The sequence below is a fragment of the Heteronotia binoei genome, chromosome 2 (assembly GCF_032191835.1).
Source record: "Heteronotia binoei isolate CCM8104 ecotype False Entrance Well chromosome 2, APGP_CSIRO_Hbin_v1, whole genome shotgun sequence".
In the NCBI taxonomy this organism is placed as follows: Eukaryota; Metazoa; Chordata; class Lepidosauria; order Squamata; family Gekkonidae; genus Heteronotia; species Heteronotia binoei.
The window spans coordinates 200,703,138-200,724,498 of record NC_083224.1 but is presented as its reverse complement, the minus strand read 5'-3'; the positions used below and the strand labels follow the sequence as shown (position 1 = coordinate 200,724,498).

Sequence of the window (21,361 nt, the reverse complement as noted above, 5' to 3'; positions counted from 1 at the left end):
ACATGGAATTCACTGCCACAGGAGGTGGCGGCGGCTACAAGTATAGCCAGCTTCAAGAGGGGACTGGATAAACATCTGGAGCAGAGAGGTCCATCAGTGGCTCTTAGCCACAACATATTGTTGGAACTCTCTGTCTGAGGCAGGTGATGCTCTGTATTCTTGGTGCTTGGGAGGGGGCAACAGTGTGAGGACTTCTAGTGTCCTGGCCCCACTGGTGGACCTCCTGATGGCACCTGGTTTTTTTGGCCACTTGACACAGAGCATTGGACTGGATGGGCCATTAGCCTGATCCAACATGGCTTCTCTTATGTTCTTCTGTGACACAGAGTGTTGACTGGATGGGCCATTAGCCTGATCCAACATGGCTTCTCTTATGTTCTTATGTGACACAGAGTGTTGGACTGGATGGGCCATTGGCTGATCCAACATGGCTTCTCTTATGTTCTTATGTGACACAGAGAGTGTTGGACTGGATGGGCCATTAGCCTGATCCAACATGGCTTCTCTCATGTTCTTATGTTCTCTTATGTCTTTGTGGGTCCATTTATGCCAGCTGGAAGAGAGTTTAACAGTGGGCGATAGTCCTGAGGCCTTTTCTAAATCCTGCTTGTTCCTTGGTCACCCATTCCTCCTGTTTTAATAGCAGATGTTTGCTATAAAGTTTTGCTGTGATATCAAGTAAGCTTATTGGTCTGCAATTTGGTGTATCTAGTTTATTGCCCTTTTTTGTGAATGGGCACTACAATACTCAGTTTCCAGCTGGGAGGAATTGCCTCTGTATTGTTAATCTGGGGAAAGACCTGGCCAGAATTGGAGCCCACCAGTCAGGAAAGACTTTATATAACTCAGGGGGTAGCATGTCCTCTCCAGAGATTTCCCAGAGGCCAGTGGGGCTACTCACCCTCTTACCTCTGATTCAGAGACTGGCGGCCAAGTAGAGAAATCCTTACAATCTAGGGGGAGGGTTATTGTTCTCTCCTGTTAAGGCGAGATGATGCCCAAAGACAGGGCTTTCCTTTGTAGCAGGAACTCCTTTGCATATTAGGCCGCACACCCCTGATGCAGCCAATCCTCCTGGAGCTTACAGTAGGCCCATAAGAAGAGCCCTGGAAGCTCTTGGAGGATTGGTTGTATGGCCTAATGTGCAAAGGAGTTCCTGCTACAAAAAAAGTCCTGCCCAAAGACCTTGTTAAAATGTGAAGACCAAACATGGCCACACCAAGAGTTTTTAGCAAGTGGACAGGGCTGGGGCCAGATGGAGGTTTTGCCCAGCAGGGCTGCTGATTGGCTGTGCAGATTTTTTTTAAATGTATCTCAGGCAGCGCCACCACAGCACATGGATCTTCAATGTGTGGCTGAAGGAAAACAGTGGGCACCATCTGTGGCTGACTCTGCTGTGCTCAGCATAGAGTTGCCAAGACCTCCCCAGCCTCTGGCAGGGGACTTGTTTTGCGTGTGTGATGACGTCACCCATGAGCGATGTCATTGCACTGGCGATGTCACGCACCGGTTGCTCTAGGCATTTCCGGGAAAACTCTATGGTTTCCCCAGACACTCTAGCATTTGGGGAGGGAAAACTCTATGGTACCTATTGTACCATAGAGTTTTTCCTCCCAAACTGCTAGAGAGTCCAGGAAAACCATAGAGAACTCCTGCCCAGACTGGGGGCTTAGCAGCCCTAGCTCAGCACACTAAACCAGAATTCCCAAGAAGTCCTCAGTGGTCAAAAAGGTGGGGGACCCCTGGCCTCATTTACCATTCACTGTTTTGCTTTAACGGTGTCTTTGCTTTAACGGTTGTCTTTGCTTGGCTGACACCATTAAAGGCTCTTTTCCTTCCTTCCTTCCGGCAGGTGGGATCTGCTGGCTGCAGCAGGGGCGGGAAGCAAAATGCACCATGATCCTCCAGACGGGCGTCACCTGGGAGGAGTGCTGTGCCAACGGCAACACGGACATGGCGTGGTCCAATTCCTCACACCCGGACAACAAAATCAGCCTCCTCAGGATCCTGGGCCTTGTGACCTGTCACCCTTGCAAAGGTACAGGATGTGTGTGCCCATGGTGTGACACCAAGGGTCTCCGACAGGCGCATGGGACCTCCAACCCCTTTCTGGCACTCACCAACGGTTTTTAGGGAGTAGGTGTGGGACCAGGTAGGGGCTGTTGGAGATTTGATTGGTTGTGCAGATGTTTAAAAATACTGCTTTGGTAACAGATGCGCCACAGCACAAGGTTCTTCACTGTGTGACTGAAGTTTCTTTGCGGCAGCCATTTGTGCCTGACTCCAGTTAGGTGTAGTGGTTTAAGCGCATGGACTCTTATCTGGGAGAGCCGGGTTTGATTCCCCACTTCTCCACATGCAGCTGCTGATGTGGCCTTGGGTCAGTCACAGTTCTCTCAGAGCTGTTCTGCTCAATTGCTGAGCAGACAGGTTAAAACGGATAAAAGGAAGCACGTCTTCACCCAAAGGGTGATTAACATGTGGAATTCACTGCCACAGGAGGTGGTGGTGGCCACAAGCATAGCCACCTTCAAGAGGGGTTTAGATAAAAATATGGAGCAGAGGTCCATCAGTGGCTATTAGCCACAGTGTGTGTGTATATATAAAATTTTTTTGCCACTGTGTGACACAGAGTGTTTGGACTGGATGGGGCCGTTGGCCTGATCCAACATGGCTTCTCTTATGTTCTTATGTTCTTAGCAGTTTCTGTCAGAGTTCTCTCAGCCCCACCTACCTCACAGGGTGTCTGTTGTGGGAAGGGGAAAGGAAAGGAGATTGTAAGCCACTCTGAGACTTCTTTGGGTAGTGAAGGACGGGGTATAAATCCAACCTCTTCTCTTCTCCTGTGGTGGCCATTTTGTGGGCAGCTATTTTGTTGCTGTGTCAACATGCCATGTCAGAATTCCAAAGGTGCCAGCAGGTTGGAGATCCTTGATGTCATGGGACCTTGATCTCTCCTACGATGTGTTGATTTGTCTAGAATTGTGTGGCAGAAATCGAGACTCACGTGCAAGATACTTGTGAATGCACAATGCCGCAACTGAGCGAGTCTGGATTTCTTCAGAGCTTGGATGGGAAACTTCCACATCCATGACAGAAAATACCCACTCTTTTACAACTACAATCATATAATGCCCCCCTGTTAACATCAAAATGACCTTTTAAGAATCATCTGGCACCCCTTTTTGGCTGAAATTCTCCCAGACAGCCAGGAGGCCCACACGTCTCCCCTGCCACAAGGGAATTTGTTGTATGCCCCTCCCCCCGCCCCCTTCTGAACTCTGCCAGACGGTTTTTGCTCCAGGGTGACCCACCAACACAGTGCAACCGTCTGTCTCATTCCCTTCTGCCTCTCCTCCAGCCAAGAGGGTTTTTCCTCCCCAGACAGCCTCTTTGCTGACTTGTTGCCCGTTCTTGTTTTCGGTCACGGAAGCTTGACGCAAAACAGGAGATGCTATTGTTTGATAACGCCTTCTCCTAAAAAAACACCCCCGCCTCCTTCCAGCAAATCACATTTTGCCTTTTGCATCCACAAACTTGCCACCCCTACTAATTTGAGCCACCTTGTCCCCCCCCAACCTTTTAAGATTTAATCCTGTCGCAATTTGAAATGCTATATAATCTGCAACATTTCCTGTGTTCTCTGACATCTCACATCTGGCTCTACAAGGCACTCGATATCGATCAAACTTCCATCCTTTTCTGTGTCTGCATAACTACGGATGAACACCACATATACACTTGGGATGCTTGTGCAGTGTAGAGAATCCGGATTGGCCAGCTCTTTCAATGCTCATAGACTTCCTTCCTTCCTTCCTTCCTTCCTTCCTTCCTTCCTTCCTTCCTTCCTTCCTTCCTTCCTTCCTTCCTTCCTTCCTTCCTTCCTTCCTTCCTTCCTTCCTTCCCTTCCTTCCTTCCTTCCTTCCTCCCATCCCTCCCTCCCTCCCTCCCTCCCTCCCTCTTTCTTCTTCTTTCTTTCTTTCTTTCTTTCTTTCTTTCTTTCTTCTTTCTTTCTTTCTTCTTTCTTTTTCCCAGTTTTTTATGTCCCACTTCTCTCTCTCCATTTTCCAATTTTTTCGATGCCCCACTTTCCTTCCTTCCTTTTCCCAGTTTTTTTTCTTATAATCTGCTTCTCTCTCTCTCTCTCTTTCTTTTCCATTTTCCAGTTTTTTTCTTACGCCCCCACTTCCTTCTTCCTTCCTTCCTTCCTTCCTTCCTTCCTTCCTTCCTTCCTTCCTTCCTTCCTTCCTTCCTTCCTTCCTTCCTTCCTTCCTTCCTCCTTCCCTTCCCGTCCCTTCCATCATTCCTTCCTCCCTCCCCTCCTCCTTTCCTTTCCTTCCTTGCGGCTCTCAGGCATTCGTATGTTCATGTCTTGCAGCTATCAAACATTTGAGCTTCTTCTATGTGGCTCTTACATTAAGCAAGTTTGGCCACCGCTGGTTTATGGGTAGGTTCAAGTCTAGTAGCCCCTGTGAAACCAACAAGATTTTCCCCTTGTCAGATCCACAATACAAAGGGACATGGCCTTTTTTTTTATAGAAAAAGCGCAGCAGAAACTCATTTGTATATTAGGCCACACCCCTGATGAGAAGCCAGCCGGAGCTGTGTTCCTGGGCGTTCCTGCTAAAACCCCCCCAAAAACAGCCCCTTAAAGGGAACTTTGACTTTCTAGAGCTCTTACCCCCAAAACTTTGCTGCTCTCTACTTTTCTACTACAGACTGACATGTCTGAAACAACTCTTTAATTTATATTGTGCTGTATGCTGTGGGCTTAGAGCAGAGTAACATAGCTATTTAGACCAGGGGTGTCAAACTCCTAAGTTATGAGCGCCGAATCTGACATAAATGAGACCTTGTTGGGCCGGGCCATGTGTGTACCTATTTTTAAATTAGGTAGCAAAGATATAAATTATAAAGGGCACAAACGCCATTAAATATTTTTTAAAAAATTTAACGTAAAACATACTTAAAACGTTCACACTCGTTGGACTTAAAGGTGCTTTCTTTGTATCTCTCCATGGGAGCCCGGGAACTGGGCAAAGGAAGCTTTGGTTCTTTCCTTCCTTCCCCAGGGAACCAGGAGGGGGAGGAGCCTCAGCCAATACAAGGAAGAGAGGCTTGGCTCAGTAGATCTGCTGTGTAACTGAGATAGGGTTGCCCAGTCTTATTCAGAAAATATCTGGGAACTTTGGGGGTGGAGCTAGGGGACTTTGGGGGCGGAGCCAGACTTCCCCATTTCCAAAATAAATGCATGAAAATACAGTAGTGCAGTTCACCTGAATAATCATCATTTCCTCATCCCCCAATAGCTGCAATTCTAGTAAATGAAAGTGTAAACACAGAAAAAGCAGCTAAAATGCGCAGAGTGTGCAAGCTCACATTTTTATGATCTCCCTAGGGCTTTACTCACAGGAACTGCTGTTCTTCAGGCTAACACAGGCAAATAAAAAGAGAGAGAGGTAGAGTTTTCCTCCATCCCATAAACAGGATCCTATACAAAGACTCTGAAAACAATGCAAAACAAGCACAGAGACAGACACACACTATTACTGCCTCCCCTATAAAGACTTCTGAAAAGTACACACACTCTCTCTCTCTCACTGGGTCTGGTTCCTCCACAAGGACGTCTGAAAATTACAGGGGCTACGCTGCTCTCTCTCTCACGCACACACTCTTACTTGCTCTGAAACGAAAGCAAAACAAATGGAGTGATTGTATTCCCAGAGGCTGCTACTGACCCTTCCCCATGAAGTACTTCCTGCTTCCTGCTCAACTTTAAAGGGGCGCACACACACACATTTTAAAACTGGACTTGTTTCTAAACCTGCAGGAGATCTAGAGGCACTGGTGGCTGTTGGGGGTGGGGCTTCCCCTCGCCGGCCAGCTGGCTGGAGACGGGGGGGAAGCCTGTAAAACCAGGGGATCCCCCGCTGGGACCTGGGGATTGGGCAGCCTAGACTGAGAGAGCCTGGCAAAGCAAGCTCTGCCTCCCCCCTCTTCCCTCCCAAAGGAGGATCCTCAGCCAATGGAGAAAATAGAGGCTTTGCTCTGTAGCTTCTGTGCAGTTGAGCAAGCCTTGCGAAGCAAGCTGTGATGCAGAAGAAAGCAAGAGAGAGGGAGAAGAAAGCAGATGATAGCCAGTTGCTTAGGGGTCTGATAGAGCCCTCTGGGGGCCTGATTTGGCCCCCGGGCCACATGTTTGAAACCCTGATCTAGACTATATTCCTATGTACAGCTAACCTGCCATGCTTCCCTTGTATTTGTTAGATGGCTGCTTGTTAGTAGAGCTGAGGTTCAGTCTCATATCGTGGTGGAAACTGTCACAGAACAGCAAGGACTGGATTGGATGCTGCTAAGGAGGCTTTTTCTGTATGACCCCTAGATGGGGCTTTCCCACATTCTCATTTTCCTCCCTTGTGTGTTCCTGTTGCTTTGTGGTGGTTTCTTCTTCTTCTGTTCTTCTCATGCTTTGCTCCCTCTAGCGGTGAAGATATGACATCGCTTACAGCCAACAAAACTGCAGCTTTATCTCTTCTCAGGGACAGCTCACATGGCTAAATGTTTGGAGGAACGAAAGGTATTGGTGGGAAGCAGTTTGTAGTACTTTACCCGGGCTTTTTTTTGCACTGTTCTTTTGGCAGGCTGCATAATGGCCCCAGATAAGAAGGAGAAGAAGTCTGTAGATTTATACCCCTCCCTTCTCTCTGAATCAAAGTCTCAGAGCGGCCTACAATCTCCTTTCCCTTCCTCCCCCACAACAGACACCCTGTGAGGCAGGTGGGGCTGAGAGAGCTCTCCAAAAAACTGCCCTTTCAAGGACAGAGACTCAGAGTGGCCTACAATCTCCTTTCCCTTCCTCCCCCACAACAGACACCCTGTGAGGTGGGTGGGGCTGAGAGAGCTCTCCCAGAAACTGCCCTTTCAAGGACAGAGGCTCAGAGCAGCCTACAATCTCCTTTCCCTTCCTCCCCCACAACAGACACGCTGTGAGGTGGGTGGGGCTGAGAGAGCTCTCCCAGAACTGCCCTTTCAAGGACAGAGGCTCAGAGCTGTCTACAATCTCCTTTCCCTTCTTCCCCCACAACAGACATCCTGTGAGGTGGGTGGGGCTGAGAGAGCTCTCCCAGAAACTGCCCTTTCAAGGACTGAGAGCGGTCTACAATCTCCTTTCTCTTCCTCCCCCATAACAGACACTCTGTGAGGTAGGTAGGACTGAGAGAGCTCTACTGGAAGCTGTCCTTTCAAGGACAGGTCTGCGAGAGCTATGGCTGACCCAAGGCCATTCCAGCAGCTGCAAGTAGAGGAGTGGGAAATCAAACCCAGTTCTCCCAGATAAGAGTCCACACACTCAACCACTACACCAAACTGGCTCCAGCTACACCTGACTGACCACCTCCAAAGGTGAGCCAAAATACAAGAATATGGGGAGTTGGCGGGACTTTGTATTAATAAAGAAAAATCAAAACTTCTATGTAAAAATATGCAAATAAATAAGCAACAAGAATTGCAGAGACTAATGGGCTGTGAAGTTAACTCCAAGGTAAAATATTTGGGTGTGGAGATAACAATGAAGACTATTGATTTGTTCAGAAATAATTATGAGAAGCTATGGCGTAAAATGGATGAAGATATGTTAAAGTGGAATAAAGTTAATTTGTCACTGTTGGGTAGAATAGCCGCAATTAAAATCAATATTCTACCAAGAATAATGTATTTGTTGCAAACTATTCTGATTGTGAAAGACAGTAAACAATTTAATAGATGGCAAAGAAAAATTTCAGAGTTTATGTAGGCGGGGAAGAAACCAAGAATTAAAATGAAAATTTTAGCAGATGCAAAAGAGAGAGGCGGATTTCAATTACCAGACTTAAAATTATATCATGAAGCAGTTTGCTTAGTATGGATAAAAGAATGGATAATGTTGTTAAATAAAAAACTCTTAGCGTTGGAAGGTCATGGAAATAAATTTGGCTGGCACGCTTATATGTATTATTGGAAAAAAAGATAGACGGCTTTTTCTCTCACCATTGTATAAGAAACAGCTTGCTAAATACATGGATGAAATATAAGAAATATGGAGATGAGAGAAAACTGTTATGGATAGTGCCAGCCGAAGTGATAAAAATAACAGCTGAGACAGGTGAAGAAAAGTGGTTGTCATATAATCAACTATTAAAAATACGAAGTGGCAAAATAGAATTGAAAACTGCTGAAGAGCTGAATAATAAATATGATTGGTTTCTAATGCAACAAATAAAGAGCTTGCTGGAGAATGACATTAAAACTGAAGGAATAAGAAAAGAGCAAACAGAAATGGAAAAAGTTCTGCTTGGAGACAACGGAAAATTAATTTCAAAATTATATAAATTACTTTTAAAATGGTCTACGGAAGATGAAGTAGTGAAATCTCAAATGATTAAGTGGGCAATTAATGTAAATAAAGAAATACAGATGGAAACTTGGGAATATTTGTGGAAGAACTCTATGAAGCTTTTGACGTGTCATAGTATTAAAGAGAACTGTTTTAAAATGATGTATAGATGGTATATGACTCCTAAGAAATTGGCAAAGATGAATAATAAGATGCCAGACAGATGTTGGAAATGTAAAAAACATGAAGGATCTTCTTCGTGGTCTCTGTGCATTCACACATATGGGTAATCCGCAGGATTGGCCCCGACCTCGGAGAGTTCAAAGCAATCTTGATCGTAGATCTGGCGCGCCTCCCACTTGTCCTGGGAGGAGACAGCTACTGCGCATGCCTGGACAAGGGGGAGGTGCTTAGCCACTCAGTTTCTTCCTTACCGCCGACCGGATCGCACCTTCCTCGTTGATCTCCAACTTCTTCATTGCAATCTCAAACAACTACCTTCTCTTCGCTTCAATTCTTCATCTTCTACTTCTCCTGGTATCGTAAAAAAAAAAAAAAAAAAAAAAGCCTCCTCTTACTATCTTTCTGGACTTTCCCCCTCCCTCCCCCCCCCCCTCCCGGGCGGATGGAAGGAAGGGACAAGATAATCTTTAAACGCTGTACCAGCTGCTCCTCAAAAATCCCCTCGTCCGACGGCCACTCTCTTTGCTTGTTCTGCCTTGGAGAGGCACACCGTCCAGACTCCTGCGTGCACTGCAGCCAATTTGGCAAACAGGCCCGCAAGAACCGCGCCGCGAGACTCAAGAGCCACCTCATGGAAACCTCACTCCGACCGGCCATGCCGCGTGGCGGACAACAACAACCCGCGCCATCTTCCCCACACCTCGTGGGAGAGGCGCAGTCGGCAGCTTCCGTGGCACAGACTCCCTGTAAGCCTAAGACCGGCAAGCACTCTAAGAAGTCGGACGACCCCAAAAAGCGTCGCCGCTCCGCTTCCGCCCACTCGGACCCGACGGGCAGCACTAGCTCAAAAAAGCATAAGACCCGCCCTCTCGACTCGGCCTCGAACCCGACCACCAAACCGAAGGCCTCGAACCCGACCGCCACTGCCTCCGGATCGATGCCGAAGACTCCGACGTCGAAGTCGACGGCAACACCGTCAATCACTCCGTTGGAAATCATCCGCATCTCATCAAAGTCGCCGTCCATTCCGAATTCCCCACCAGACCAGCTGCTGGATACGCACTCTACCGCATCCGTTAGGACCCACACTCTCGACCCCACTAAATTCGTAGATCTCTCACAGCCGATAGACGCCCACGCGCTCACCAGAGAACCCTCGACCCCGAGAGATCCCCTGACTAGACCTCGATCTCACAGTCGCAAACGCACCAGGTCCCGCAGTCGCCGACACACCAGGTCCCGCAGTCGCCGCCGTACCAGGTCCCGCAGCCGCCGCCGCACCAGGTCCCGCAGTCGCCGCCGCACCAGGTCCCGCAGCCGCCGGCGCTCTCGCAGCCACCGCAGGGGGAGACACTACTATTACTCTCCATCGAGATCTAGGTCTCCATCCCCACGGCACCGAAGACGGCACCGACGATCACCATCCCATGATCGCCATTACCACAGCTACCAAGAGTCTCCGCGCTACCGAGATCGCACACACAGACTCCAAACTGCTTCGATCGAATCGCTTCACCATGACGACCCTACGGACCTCGGCGCCGAACCGAAGCTCCCGTCACCACTAGAAGCCCTACACACGGCTCCCAAGACAACACAGCCCGACCTACCTCAAGGAACCGACGACGGATCCGAGGAGGAACTCTCCGACTCCGACCACTCTTCGGGTTCGGACCTACAATCCCCAGACTCCGACATAGCCAAGCCAGCAGACTTATCACCGTCTGAAAGCCCAAGATCCTACCTCGACCTGGTAGCAAACATGGCAAGCTCGCTAAATCTAAAGCTCAATACGGACGCCCCCAGAGTCTCGGACGTCGTTTTTGATCTAGTCCACGCGGATCTTCCATCCAGCTCTTCTCTCCCAATGCTCCCCGTTCTACTAGAAACACTCAAAGAAGCATGGGACAAACCGGCATCGGTACCGCCAACATCCAAGAGGGTTGAAGCGCTGTACAAGATACACGCACCTGATTCCAAGTTCCTGTTCACCCACCCGGCTCCGAACTCGATCATTGTACATTCGTCCTCGAAGTCGAAGCAGACTAGACACCCGGTACCACCAGAACGGGAGGGCAAAAAACTCGACACCATCGGAAGAAAGATTTACGCCCTCACTACAGCCACAACCAAAATCCTCAACTACATGGCATGCTTCTCCGCATACACCCACAACCTGACCACCTCCCTCGCCGCATTGGTACCATCCCTGCCCGAGGCATCCCAAAAGTCAGCCACCACGACCCTGCAGGAGATGGCCAGAGTAACCAAACAGCAAATCAACACTGCCCGTCACGCTGCACAGTGTTCCTCCAGAACCTTGGCCTCAGCCATAGCACTCCGCAGACACGCGTGGCTCAGGTCCTCCTCCCTCCAACCAGACATCAAATACAAAGTTGAAGATTTGCCCTTTGATGGCCTTGGCCTGTTTAGCTCCTCTACAGATGACATCCTCACATCTGTAGACGATGGCAGGAAGAGGGCAAGACGACTGGGAGTCTCCCAACCTCTGACCCAAACCAATCGACAAAGGAACTGGAGGTCCAACCAATACAAAGGGAACAGATCCCCACGACAACAGGAACCATGGAAGCGCAAACCACCGCAGTCCAAGCCTTCCTTTCAACACAGACGCCAAACAACCAAGAAACCTTCAACCACATCCAAACCGTCTCTCTGACCTCCCTGCCCCGAGCCGTCCAGTCTCCCTCCATCAGCCAAACCCATCAACACGACTACAACCATTCTACACTGCCTGGAGGACCATAACATCCGACGCCTGGGTCCTCGCCATCATTCAAAGAGGCTACCTAATAGAGTTTACGTCCACTCCAAAGCACCACCGGTTCCTCACCACACCCCCGTCCGCACCCCTGCAGACGGAAATCGCGTCTCTGCTGGACAAGGGCGCGATAGAACCAGTCCCACCCCAATACCATCGCACCGGCTTCTACTCCCGGTACTTCCTGGTGCCAAAAAAGGACGGAGGACTCCGACCCATTCTCGACCTCCGCAAACTCAACCTACACATAACCTACAAGAAATTCCGTATGGTCACGCTTCAGGCAATCCTCCCGCTCATCCCAGAACGAGCATGGATGGCGTCCATAGACCTCCAGGACGCCTACTTCCACATTACAATCAACCATCATCACAGAAGATTCCTCAGGTTTGCCATAGGGAAGCAGCACTTCCAGTTCTGCTCCCTTCCCTTCGGTCTCTCCACAGCACCAAGGGTCTTCACCAAGTGCATGGCAGTAGTAGCAGCCACATTACGCCAGCAACAGATATCAATCTTCCCGTACATAGACGACTGGCTGATCGTCGCCCATTCCAGGGAGCAACTACAACTGGACGTCTCGACCACCCTCTCCACCCTGGCCACCTTAGGCCTCCTAGTCAACCTCTCAAAATCCTAACTAGTCCCTACCCAAAGGATCCAATTCATAGGAGCAGACATCTCCACCCTCTCACAAACGGCTTTCCTACCTCAGGACAGGGCACTCGCCATAATGTCACTGGCCAACACTATCATCGCCCAGCGTTCCCAAACAGCGCTCACCTTCCAGAGAATGTTAGGCCTCATGGCAGCAACCACAGCAGTTCTGCGGTTTGCGAAGCTGCACATGCGTCCCCTCCAAATGTGGTTCGTAAGAACTTTCCGCCCTCACACACAACATCAATCCACACTGCTCACCCTTCCACTACACATTGTACCATCCCTCAAATGGTGGACCAAGGAACATCACCTCTACAAGGGCATGCCATTCAAGCAGACACCGCCCTCGGTGATTGTAACCACAGATGCCTCCAACTGGGGATGGGGAGCCCACTTGGAAGACCTCACGGTGCAGGGCCAGTGGACAGACTACGAACGCTCTCTCCACATAAACTGCCTGGAGCTCATCGCAGTGCACAAGGCTTTGCGGTCCTTCCTCCCATCGCTAAGGAACCAGCACGTCCAGGTCACCTCCGACAACATCGCCACAGTCTTTTACATCAACAGGCAGGGCGGCACCGCCTCCGTCAGACTCTGCAAGAGAGCCCTAGCCCTGTGGCACTGGAGCATAAGCCAGGGCATCTTCCTCACGGCCGTACACCTACCAGGGGCCGAGAACACCCAGGCAGACGCCCTGAGCCGCCACTCCACCAACAACCACGAGTGGTCTATCAACAGCCGATACATCAGACAGATATTCAGCATCTTCGGACAACCGAAGATAGATGTATTTGCTTCACCGTCAAATGCCCAATGCACCCGCTTCTACATGAGAGGTCCTCCATCCCACCTCTCCAGGGGGGATGCCTTCATACAAACTTGGAAAGGAACACTCCACTACCTCTTTCCGCCCATTCCACTTATCACCAGAGTTCTACAGAAGATTCAGGTAGACCACACAAACTGCATCCTCATAACTCCATGGTGGCCGCGCCAACCCTGGTTTACGACCTTGCTGCTCCTGTCCAACAATACCTTCATCCAGCTCCCTCAAACACGGGATCTCCTCTCTCAACAGGGCGGCAGGGTCCTTCACCACAACCCGGCATCGCTCAAATTAACAGCCTGGAGAATCAGTTTCTAGACTTCCCTCCGGAGGTCCGTCAGGTCCTAGTGAACTCCAGAAAACCATCTACTAGGAAATCCTATCTATTTAAGTGGAAACGCTTCTCACACTATGCCTCACAGCACAACTTCGACCCCAACCTCGCCACTATACCTCAGGTACTAACTTACACCTTAACGCTATCCAGAGCGGGTCTGTCGTATTCTTCCCTGAAGGTACACCTGGCAGCCATCTCTGCCTTCCACCCCCGCATCGATGGCACAACGGTATTCTCTCACCACGCGACCAGAGCTTTCCTCAAGGGCATCATTCGCCTACACCCACCAATCAAACAAGTTCTACCCACCTGGAGCCTGTCCCTAGTCCTGAGCCAACTCATGAAACCACCCTTCGAGCCCATGGCCTCCATCCCACTACACCTGCTGTCATGGAAGACGGCACTACTTACGGCCCTCACCACAGGCAAGAGGGCCAGTGACATCTGCGCATTCAGAGCAGACCCACCGTATACGATATTTCATAACAGTACGGTGGTCCTCCGACCTGACCCGACCTTCCTACCCAAGGTCGTCTCTACCTTTCACCTAGGAAGACAGTCCACTATACCAGCCTTCTTCCAGCACCCCGCGGACGCGGGACAAAGGGCACTCCACAACTTGGATGCACGGAGAGCCCTAGCCTTCTACATAGACAGAACCCGCCAAATCCGTAAAGACCCTAGACTCTTTGTCACCTACGCTACCCATAATAAGGGCAGCAGAATATCTACCCAGAGACTCTCCAAATGGATTGTTGCTGCCATCGAACTCTGTTACCAGCTGGCAAAGCAACCAATCCCTCAACATATACGAGCCCACTCAACCAGAGCCGTGGCTACCTCGTCTGCCTTCATGAAAGGCATCCCTATAGAGGACATATGCGCTGCAGCCGTCTGGTCCTCCACATCTACCTTCGCCTCGCACTACGCTCTCGACGTCCGTGCCCGGCGAGATGCCTCCTTCGGACAAGCAGTGCTACGATCGATCTTCGACTAACCACTGTGAGTACCACTATCATTACGTTACGCTCTAACCCTTCATGTTCTTACAGGTCCAGCACCCACCTCCGAAGAAATGGCTCGCTAATCACCCATATGTGTGAATGCACAGAGACCACGAAGAAGATGGACAGGTTTCTTACCTGTAACTGGTGATCTTCGAGTGGTCATCTGTGCAATCACACAGACCCACCCAGCCTTCCCCGCTGCTGGAAGCTAGTAAGCACAGTTATTTCCACCTATCCGGCGGCGGGAAGAAACTGAGTGGCTAAGCACCTCCCCCTTGTCCAGGCATGCGCAGTAGCTGTCTCCTCCCAGGACAAGTGGGAGGCGCGCCAGATCTACGATCAAGATTGCTTTGAACTCTCCGAGGTCGGGGCCAATCCTGCGGATTACCCATATGTGTGATTGCACAGATGACCACTCGAAGATCACCAGTTACAGGTAAGAAACCTGTCCTTCTTTCTACCATATATGTTGGACTTGTGAAAGAGCAAAAAAGTATTGGCAGATGATTCAACAAGAAATTTCTAGGATCTTGGGATATGAATTTAAGAAAGTTGCAGAGACTTTTCTGTTGGGATTACAAATGGAAAAAATTCCAAAAGAAGATAGAACTATAATTTGGTACTTGCTTTCAGCTGCTAGGACATTATATGTACAGTAGTGGAAGCAAGAAAAAATACCAGAGAAATGGGATTGGATTGTAAAAGTTATGACATGGAGTGAAATGGATAAATTAACAAGAATTTTAAGAGACTATGATTTAGAAGTTTTTAAGATGGTGTGGAAAAAGTTCAGAAGATATGTAGAAAAAGAGTGGAAAATAAACGGACAATTTTTGATAATGATTAAGTCTTAGAAAAAAGAAGAATATTAAATTTTGTTTTTATTAGTTAAGGGTAGCTTTAAACATTAGTACTTTAAGTAAATAACACCGGTGGGGGTCAAGTAACGGGGGGAGGGGTGGGTAGAAAGTAATATATGGGATAGATAAAAGAAGTTATTAATGATGCAAGAAATATAATTTGTTACCATATGTTACCAAATAAAATTGTTTTAGCCAAAGGTGAGCCAGTTCTGACACAAATGTGTATCGCTACTGTTTCTGTCTATCTATCTATCAATAAAGCCAGCTTTCTGGCTACACGGGAAGCCTTCTTTATTTGAGGATAGTCCCAGGATAGTCCCAGAGCTGACACATTATAGTAAGAGTTAGCCCCGGTGGTCCCCTTTGTTGTGTCTTTTTCCCAGAGTCCTGTGAAGGAGTGGACTGCGGAGCTGGGAAAGTCTGCAAAATGAAATACGGGCGCCCTCACTGCGCATGTGCCCCTGATTGCTCCAACCTACCCAGGAAACTGCAAGTTTGCGGCTCGGACGGCTTCACCTATCGCGACGAGTGTGATCTTCAGACGGCCAAGTGCAGGGGGCACCCCGACCTGGAAGTGATGTACCAAGGCCAATGCAAAAGTAAGCACGCCCCTACACCTCCCTGGCCCCGAGTCCATAAGAAGCAGTCTGCCAGTTTGGTGTAGTGGTTAAGTGTGCGGACTCTTATCTGGGAGAACCGGGTTTGATTCCCCACTCCTCCACTTGCACCTCCTGGAATGGCCTTGGGTCAGCCATAGCTCTGGCAGAGGTTGTCCTTGAAAGGGCAGCTGCTGGGAGAGCCCTCTCCGGCCCCACCCACCTCACAGGGTGTCTGTTGTGGGGGAGGAAGGGAAAGAGATTGTGAGCCGCTCTGAGACTCTTCGGAGTGGAGGGCGGGATATAAATCCAATATCTTCATCTACCTCACAGGGTGTCTGTTGTGGGGTGGGGGGAAGGTAAAGGAGATTGTGAGCCGCTCTGAGACTCTTCGGAGTGGAGGGCGGGATATAAATCCAATATCTTCATCTACCTCACAGGGTGTCTGTGGTGGGGGAGGAGGGAAAGGAGATTGTGAGCCGCTCTGAGACTCTTCGGAGTGGAGGGCAGGATATAAATCCAATATCTTCATCTACCTCACAGGGTGTCTGTTGTGGGGGAGGAGGGAAAGGAGATTGTGAGCCGCTCTGAGACTCTTCGGAGTGGAGGGCGGGATATAAATCCAATATCTTCATCTACCCCACAGGGTGTCTGTTGTGGGGGAGGAGGGAAAGGAGATTGTGAGCCGCTCTGAGACTCTTCGGAGTGGAGGGCGGGATATAAATCCAATATCTTCATCTACCTCACAGGGTGTCTGTTGTGGGGGAGGAAGGTAAAGGAGATTGTGAGCCGCTCTGAGACTCTTCAGAGTGGAGGGCGGGATATAAATCCAATATCTTCATCTTCTTTCTTCACAGTGGGGGAGGGATGAAATGCTTCAGGGCTCATTTTGCAGCAGGAACTCCTTTGCATATTAGGCCACACCCCCATGATGTAGCCAGTCCCCCAAGAGCTTACAGTAGGCCCTGTAAGAGGAGCCCTGTAAGCTCTTGGAGGATTGGCTACATCAGGGGGTGTGGCCTAATATGCAAAGGAGCTCCTGCTATTAAAAAAAGTCCTACTCGAAGCCTACTTTAATTAAGGGTCCTTGGCTTTTTTGACCACGATGCCACCTTTGGAATTCTGAGAAAGGGTCGGGAGCATCACTCCAAATTAGGGTTGCCAATCCCCAGTTGGGGGCAGGGGATCCCCTCGTTTGGAGGCTCTCCCCCCATTTCAGGGTTATCCGAAAGCAGGGAGGGGAGCAATGTCTGCTGGGCACTCCATTATTCTCTATTGAGACCGATTCCCATAGGGTGTAATGGAGAATTGATCCATGGGGCTCGGAGGGGGGGCCATATTTTGAGATGGAGACACCAAATTTTCAGCATAGCATCCAGTGCCTCTTCTCAAAATACTCCCCAAGTTTCAAAAAGAGTGGACCAGGGGGTCCAATTCTATGAGCCTCCAAAAAGGTGCCCCTATCCTCCATTATTTCTTATTGAAGGAAGAAGAAAATCCTGAGGGGGGAGGGAATGAAGCCACACTGTGACGGAACCGGCCCGATTCTGCCTTCAGACCCAGTCCCGTCAACTCCCTATTGAGTCGCCAACTCCTGAAGGGAGCTATTTCTCCTTCGGCCACTTGGGCTCGCTGCCACCACCTGCTCAATCTAGGGGTTCGGATTGAGAGGAACAGGACTCCCAATCCCCCTCTCCAGCTCTGAGGCCAGGCCTCAAGGTCCTCTGCCACCCTGTACTTGGGATTCTCAGACCAATATCTCTCCCAGCGCATACAGGATAATCACCTGTATGCGCTGGGAGAGATTATCCTGTATGCGCTGGGAGAGATATTGGTCTGAGGGCCTTTTCAGAGTTGGTTTATGAAGAAGCTGTAAAGGCAGCGGAACGCAATTCAAACCGGTGGCTGCGTGAAGGAAAGAATTTCTCCTTTGAAGCCGACGCCATGGAAGGACTCCGTTCGAACTTTACACTTGAGTCTTAGTACTCCTTACAGACTGTATGAAGATTGTTTCGGAGTCATCCTTTGATAATGTTTATATGGGATTGTTCTTTAATGTCTGAATATTGGTATTTGGTCTGGATATTTTCTATAATACAATGTATTAATTTTTGGACGTTGTCAATTGTTTCTGGACACAATAGGTTTTGTTTTTTGCATCTTTGCTTATATTGTGTTGCCATTGCTTAATTGCTTGTGTAAATGTGGTAGGTCGGGCTGGCAAGTGCCCGGGCCGGGCAGGGGTTCCCCTGACATCGCCAGCGTGATGACATCACTGACAGTGACATCATCACGCTGGCGACGTTGTGTGCCAGCTGCTCTAGAAACTTATGGGAAGACTATATGGTTTTCCTGGACACTCTAGCAATTTGGGAGGGAAAACTCTATGGTACAATAGAGTGCCATCGAGGGAGCTGTCCCCTGCCCTAACCCCACCGGAGGCTGCGGGGGACTTGGCAACCCTAGTTGTAGGTGTGTCTCGTGCTCTCAGCCTTTGCCTGGGCTCAGTTTCTCTGCCGGTGACTTCCTTTTGCAGAGTCCTGTTCCAGTGTTGTGTGCCCTGGAACTCACACCTGCGTTGTGGATCAGACGGGAAGTGCCCACTGCGTGATGTGCAGAGCTGTCCCCTGCCCCGACCCCACCAGCCTAGACCGGGCCATCTGCGGCAACAACAACATCACATACCCCTCCACCTGCCACCTACGGCGGGCAACCTGCTTCCTTGGGCGATCCATCGGGGTCAGGTATTATGGAAGCTGCGCAGGTACGTTTGGCCTTGACTTGGATGACTCAGGATGACCGATCTCAGAAATATTTTTTTGCGTGTTAACAAAATAGGGTTGCCAATCCCCAGGTGGGGGCAGGGGATCCCCCGGTTTGGAGGCCCTCCCCCTGCTTCAGGGTCATCAGAAAGCAGGGGGAGGGAGGGAAATGTCTGCTTGGCGCTCCGTTATTCCCTATTTAAACTGATTCCAGTAGGGTATTGTGGAGAATTGATCTGCAGGTATCTGGGGCTCTGGGGGGGGGCTGTTTTTTTGAGGTAGAGGCACGACATTTTCAACACAGCATCCAGTGCCTCCCCCCAAAATACACTCCAAGTTTTGAAAGGATTGGACGGGGGGGTGGGGTTTCCAGTTTTATGAGCCCCAAAAGAAGGTGTCTCTATCCTTCATTATTTCCAATGGAGGGAAGGCATTTAAAAGAGGTGCGGTCCCTTTGCAGTTCAATTCTGGAGTTTGGAGTTTAGAGGTTCTGCAGCTCCATTTCTTTGGAGTTCAATTCTGCTTGTCACAATCTTGCTCCTGGCTCCGCCCCCAAAGTCTCCTGGCTCCACCCCCGAAGTCCCCAGCTATTTCTTGAATTGGACTTGGCAATCCTATGACAAAAACCATGCGACATGACAAACATGGGGGCTATCAACCTGTGTGTGCTTGGAGTTACATGCTGCGATTTCAGCTTCCAAAAGGGAGGGGGTCACCATTCAGATCAGGACCATGGTCATAGGGAGATGGGTCTTAAGCCTTCCCAACAGTGCCTTTTCCCCCACCTGAAAGGGTCCCGGATAGCTGCTGTTCCCGCCACCGTTTCCTCTGCTGTAGGCGTCGACACATGCAACGCCCTGCAGTGGAGCAAACAGTGGCTTCCCAGAGTCCTTTCATGACAAGAAAAGAGGGCGCTGTAAACCCCTAGGGTTGCCAACCTCCAGGTAGGGCCTGGAGAACTCCTAGAATTGCAGCCAGTCTCCAGACTCCCCTTTCCCCTGGAGAAATTGGCTGCTGTGGAGGGTGGACTCTGTGACACGGACCCCCCCCCCTGAGATCCCTCCCCAGGTCTACCCCCCAATTGCCAGGAATTTTGCAACCAGACGGGCCCCAGCTCTCTCTCTCTCTCATGCTCTTGGGGTGGAAAGAGCCTGGGGAGAGCAGTGGCAGTGAAAATGGGGCTGCGGGGAGACCAGGGAAGCAGGGAAGAGCCCAGGGAGAGTGGCTACGGTGAAAATGGGGCTGCGGGGAAACTGGGGGAGGCAGGTACGGGGTGGGGAGAGCTGGGGAGAGTGGCGACGGTGAAAACGAGGCTGCGGGAAGAGTGGGGGAGTCAACCTGAGCCGGCTACCTGAACCCAGCTTCCGCTACCTAATCTACAACAGGAACACACATGGCCCAGCCTGACAAGGTCTCATTTATGTCAGATTTGTCCCTCATAACAAACGAGTTCGACACCCTGGTTTACGCCGTGCTTGTCGATAGCACTCTAGGGGTAATATGCATTGATCTGCTTGGTTTTTTTTCTCTCCTCCTCCTCCAGCTTTGAATAAGTACCCCTCGGACACAGATGACGAAGAGGAGAACTACATATAATCCTGCTTCCTGTTTCATCTGGTTCCCACCATGCAGGGGCATTATCCGTAATCTTGTACAGACCGCGTATCCCTGATATTTATTGACCAAAAGAAAATCCTTATTTATATAAATAGAGATAGAGGTTTCCTGATGTAATCTAGATATTTTTTATCCTGGTCACCCGTTTAAAACATTTTCTTTTAAAAGAGTTTCCCAAACAGAGAAGTCTCCTCTATGCGGCGAGGGGATTCAAAAGCTGCAGCTGTAGACGTTTGTTTGAATCGGTGGCCTTTGCTTCCTGTTCTGTCACGTAGGAGAGAGCAAAAGACAGCCTCAGCAACAGGCCCCTCAAGTTGGCTCATGGTAGCAGAGAAGCCTGGCCTGGGAACTTTGGAAGTGAGCAGGCCACTGGAAGAATCCCTGCCCTCAAACAGCCCCATTGCCACGCAACGTGCTCTGGGAGATGATGTCACCAGGAAGTGATGTCATCATGCTGGGCATGTCGCGCCACAGACACTCTAGGATTTGTGACAAAACTCTATGGTAGCATAGAGTTTTGCCGCAACTCCTAGACGGTTGCTTCTAGAGGAGTCCTCTGCCGGAGCAGTGGAGGGACTTGGCAACCCTACCAGCGTACGGTGGGGAGGTTGGCATAGATGTTGGCCTTTTGCCGTTTCTGCACAGGTTATTTGTCCAATGTTCAATTAATGATGATCTCTGCCTTTCCCCTGGCTCAGTGGATCTCTATGAGGCCTGGGCATCTTCGCTCACTGTGTCTGGATCTTCCAGAGGCTGGGAATCGTCCACTCGCCAGGGCATTTTTTGAGCAGGAACGCACAGGGACACAGTGAGGTGTTTGGGTGAGGTTCCCAACCCACTGGTCCACATTGGGCCGGCAGGGAGAACCTCCCCCTACATCGCTAGCGCGATGACGTCACCTGGAAGTGACATCATCGCACCGGCGCTGTCCCCATGCGGCCGTTCTAGGCATTCCCAGGAAAACTCTATGGTGCTTTTTTTGTAGAAAAAGCCCAGCAGGAACTCATTTGCTTATTAGGCCACAAACCCCTGATGTCACCATTGTTTTGCATAGCCCAGCAAGAACTCTTTTGCATGTTAGGCCACACCCCCTGACACAAAGCTAGCTGGGACTCTGTTGCTGTGCGTTCCTGCTCAAAAAATGCCCTGGCGAGTGGACGATTCCCAGCCTCTGGGCAATCCAGACACAGTGAGCGAGGATTCCCAGGCCTCACCGAGATCCATTGAGCCAGGGGAAAGGCAGAGATCCTCATTATCATAGGCAATGCCTGATTTTTAGCCAACATGCACACACACACACACACACACACAGAGGACATTTGAAATTCATCCTTGCATTGTGAGGGGTCTTTTTCTAACA

The 21,361-nt window shown here is 49.9% G+C and overlaps 1 protein-coding gene across 1 annotated transcript; it reads left to right on the top strand.

Moving 5' to 3' along the window:
* Window positions 1-1,853: 1,853 nt before the first annotated feature.
* Window positions 1,854-20,114, top strand: FSTL3 (follistatin like 3). The gene is made up of 4 exons (XM_060233446.1): window positions 1,854-2,038; window positions 15,410-15,625; window positions 18,159-18,386; window positions 19,928-20,114. Exons 1-4 carry the CDS (start codon window positions 1,897-1,899, stop codon window positions 19,978-19,980), a joined length of 639 nt encoding a protein of 212 aa, XP_060089429.1. The 5' UTR covers window positions 1,854-1,896; the 3' UTR covers window positions 19,981-20,114.
* Window positions 20,115-21,361: the final 1,247 nt, after the last annotated feature.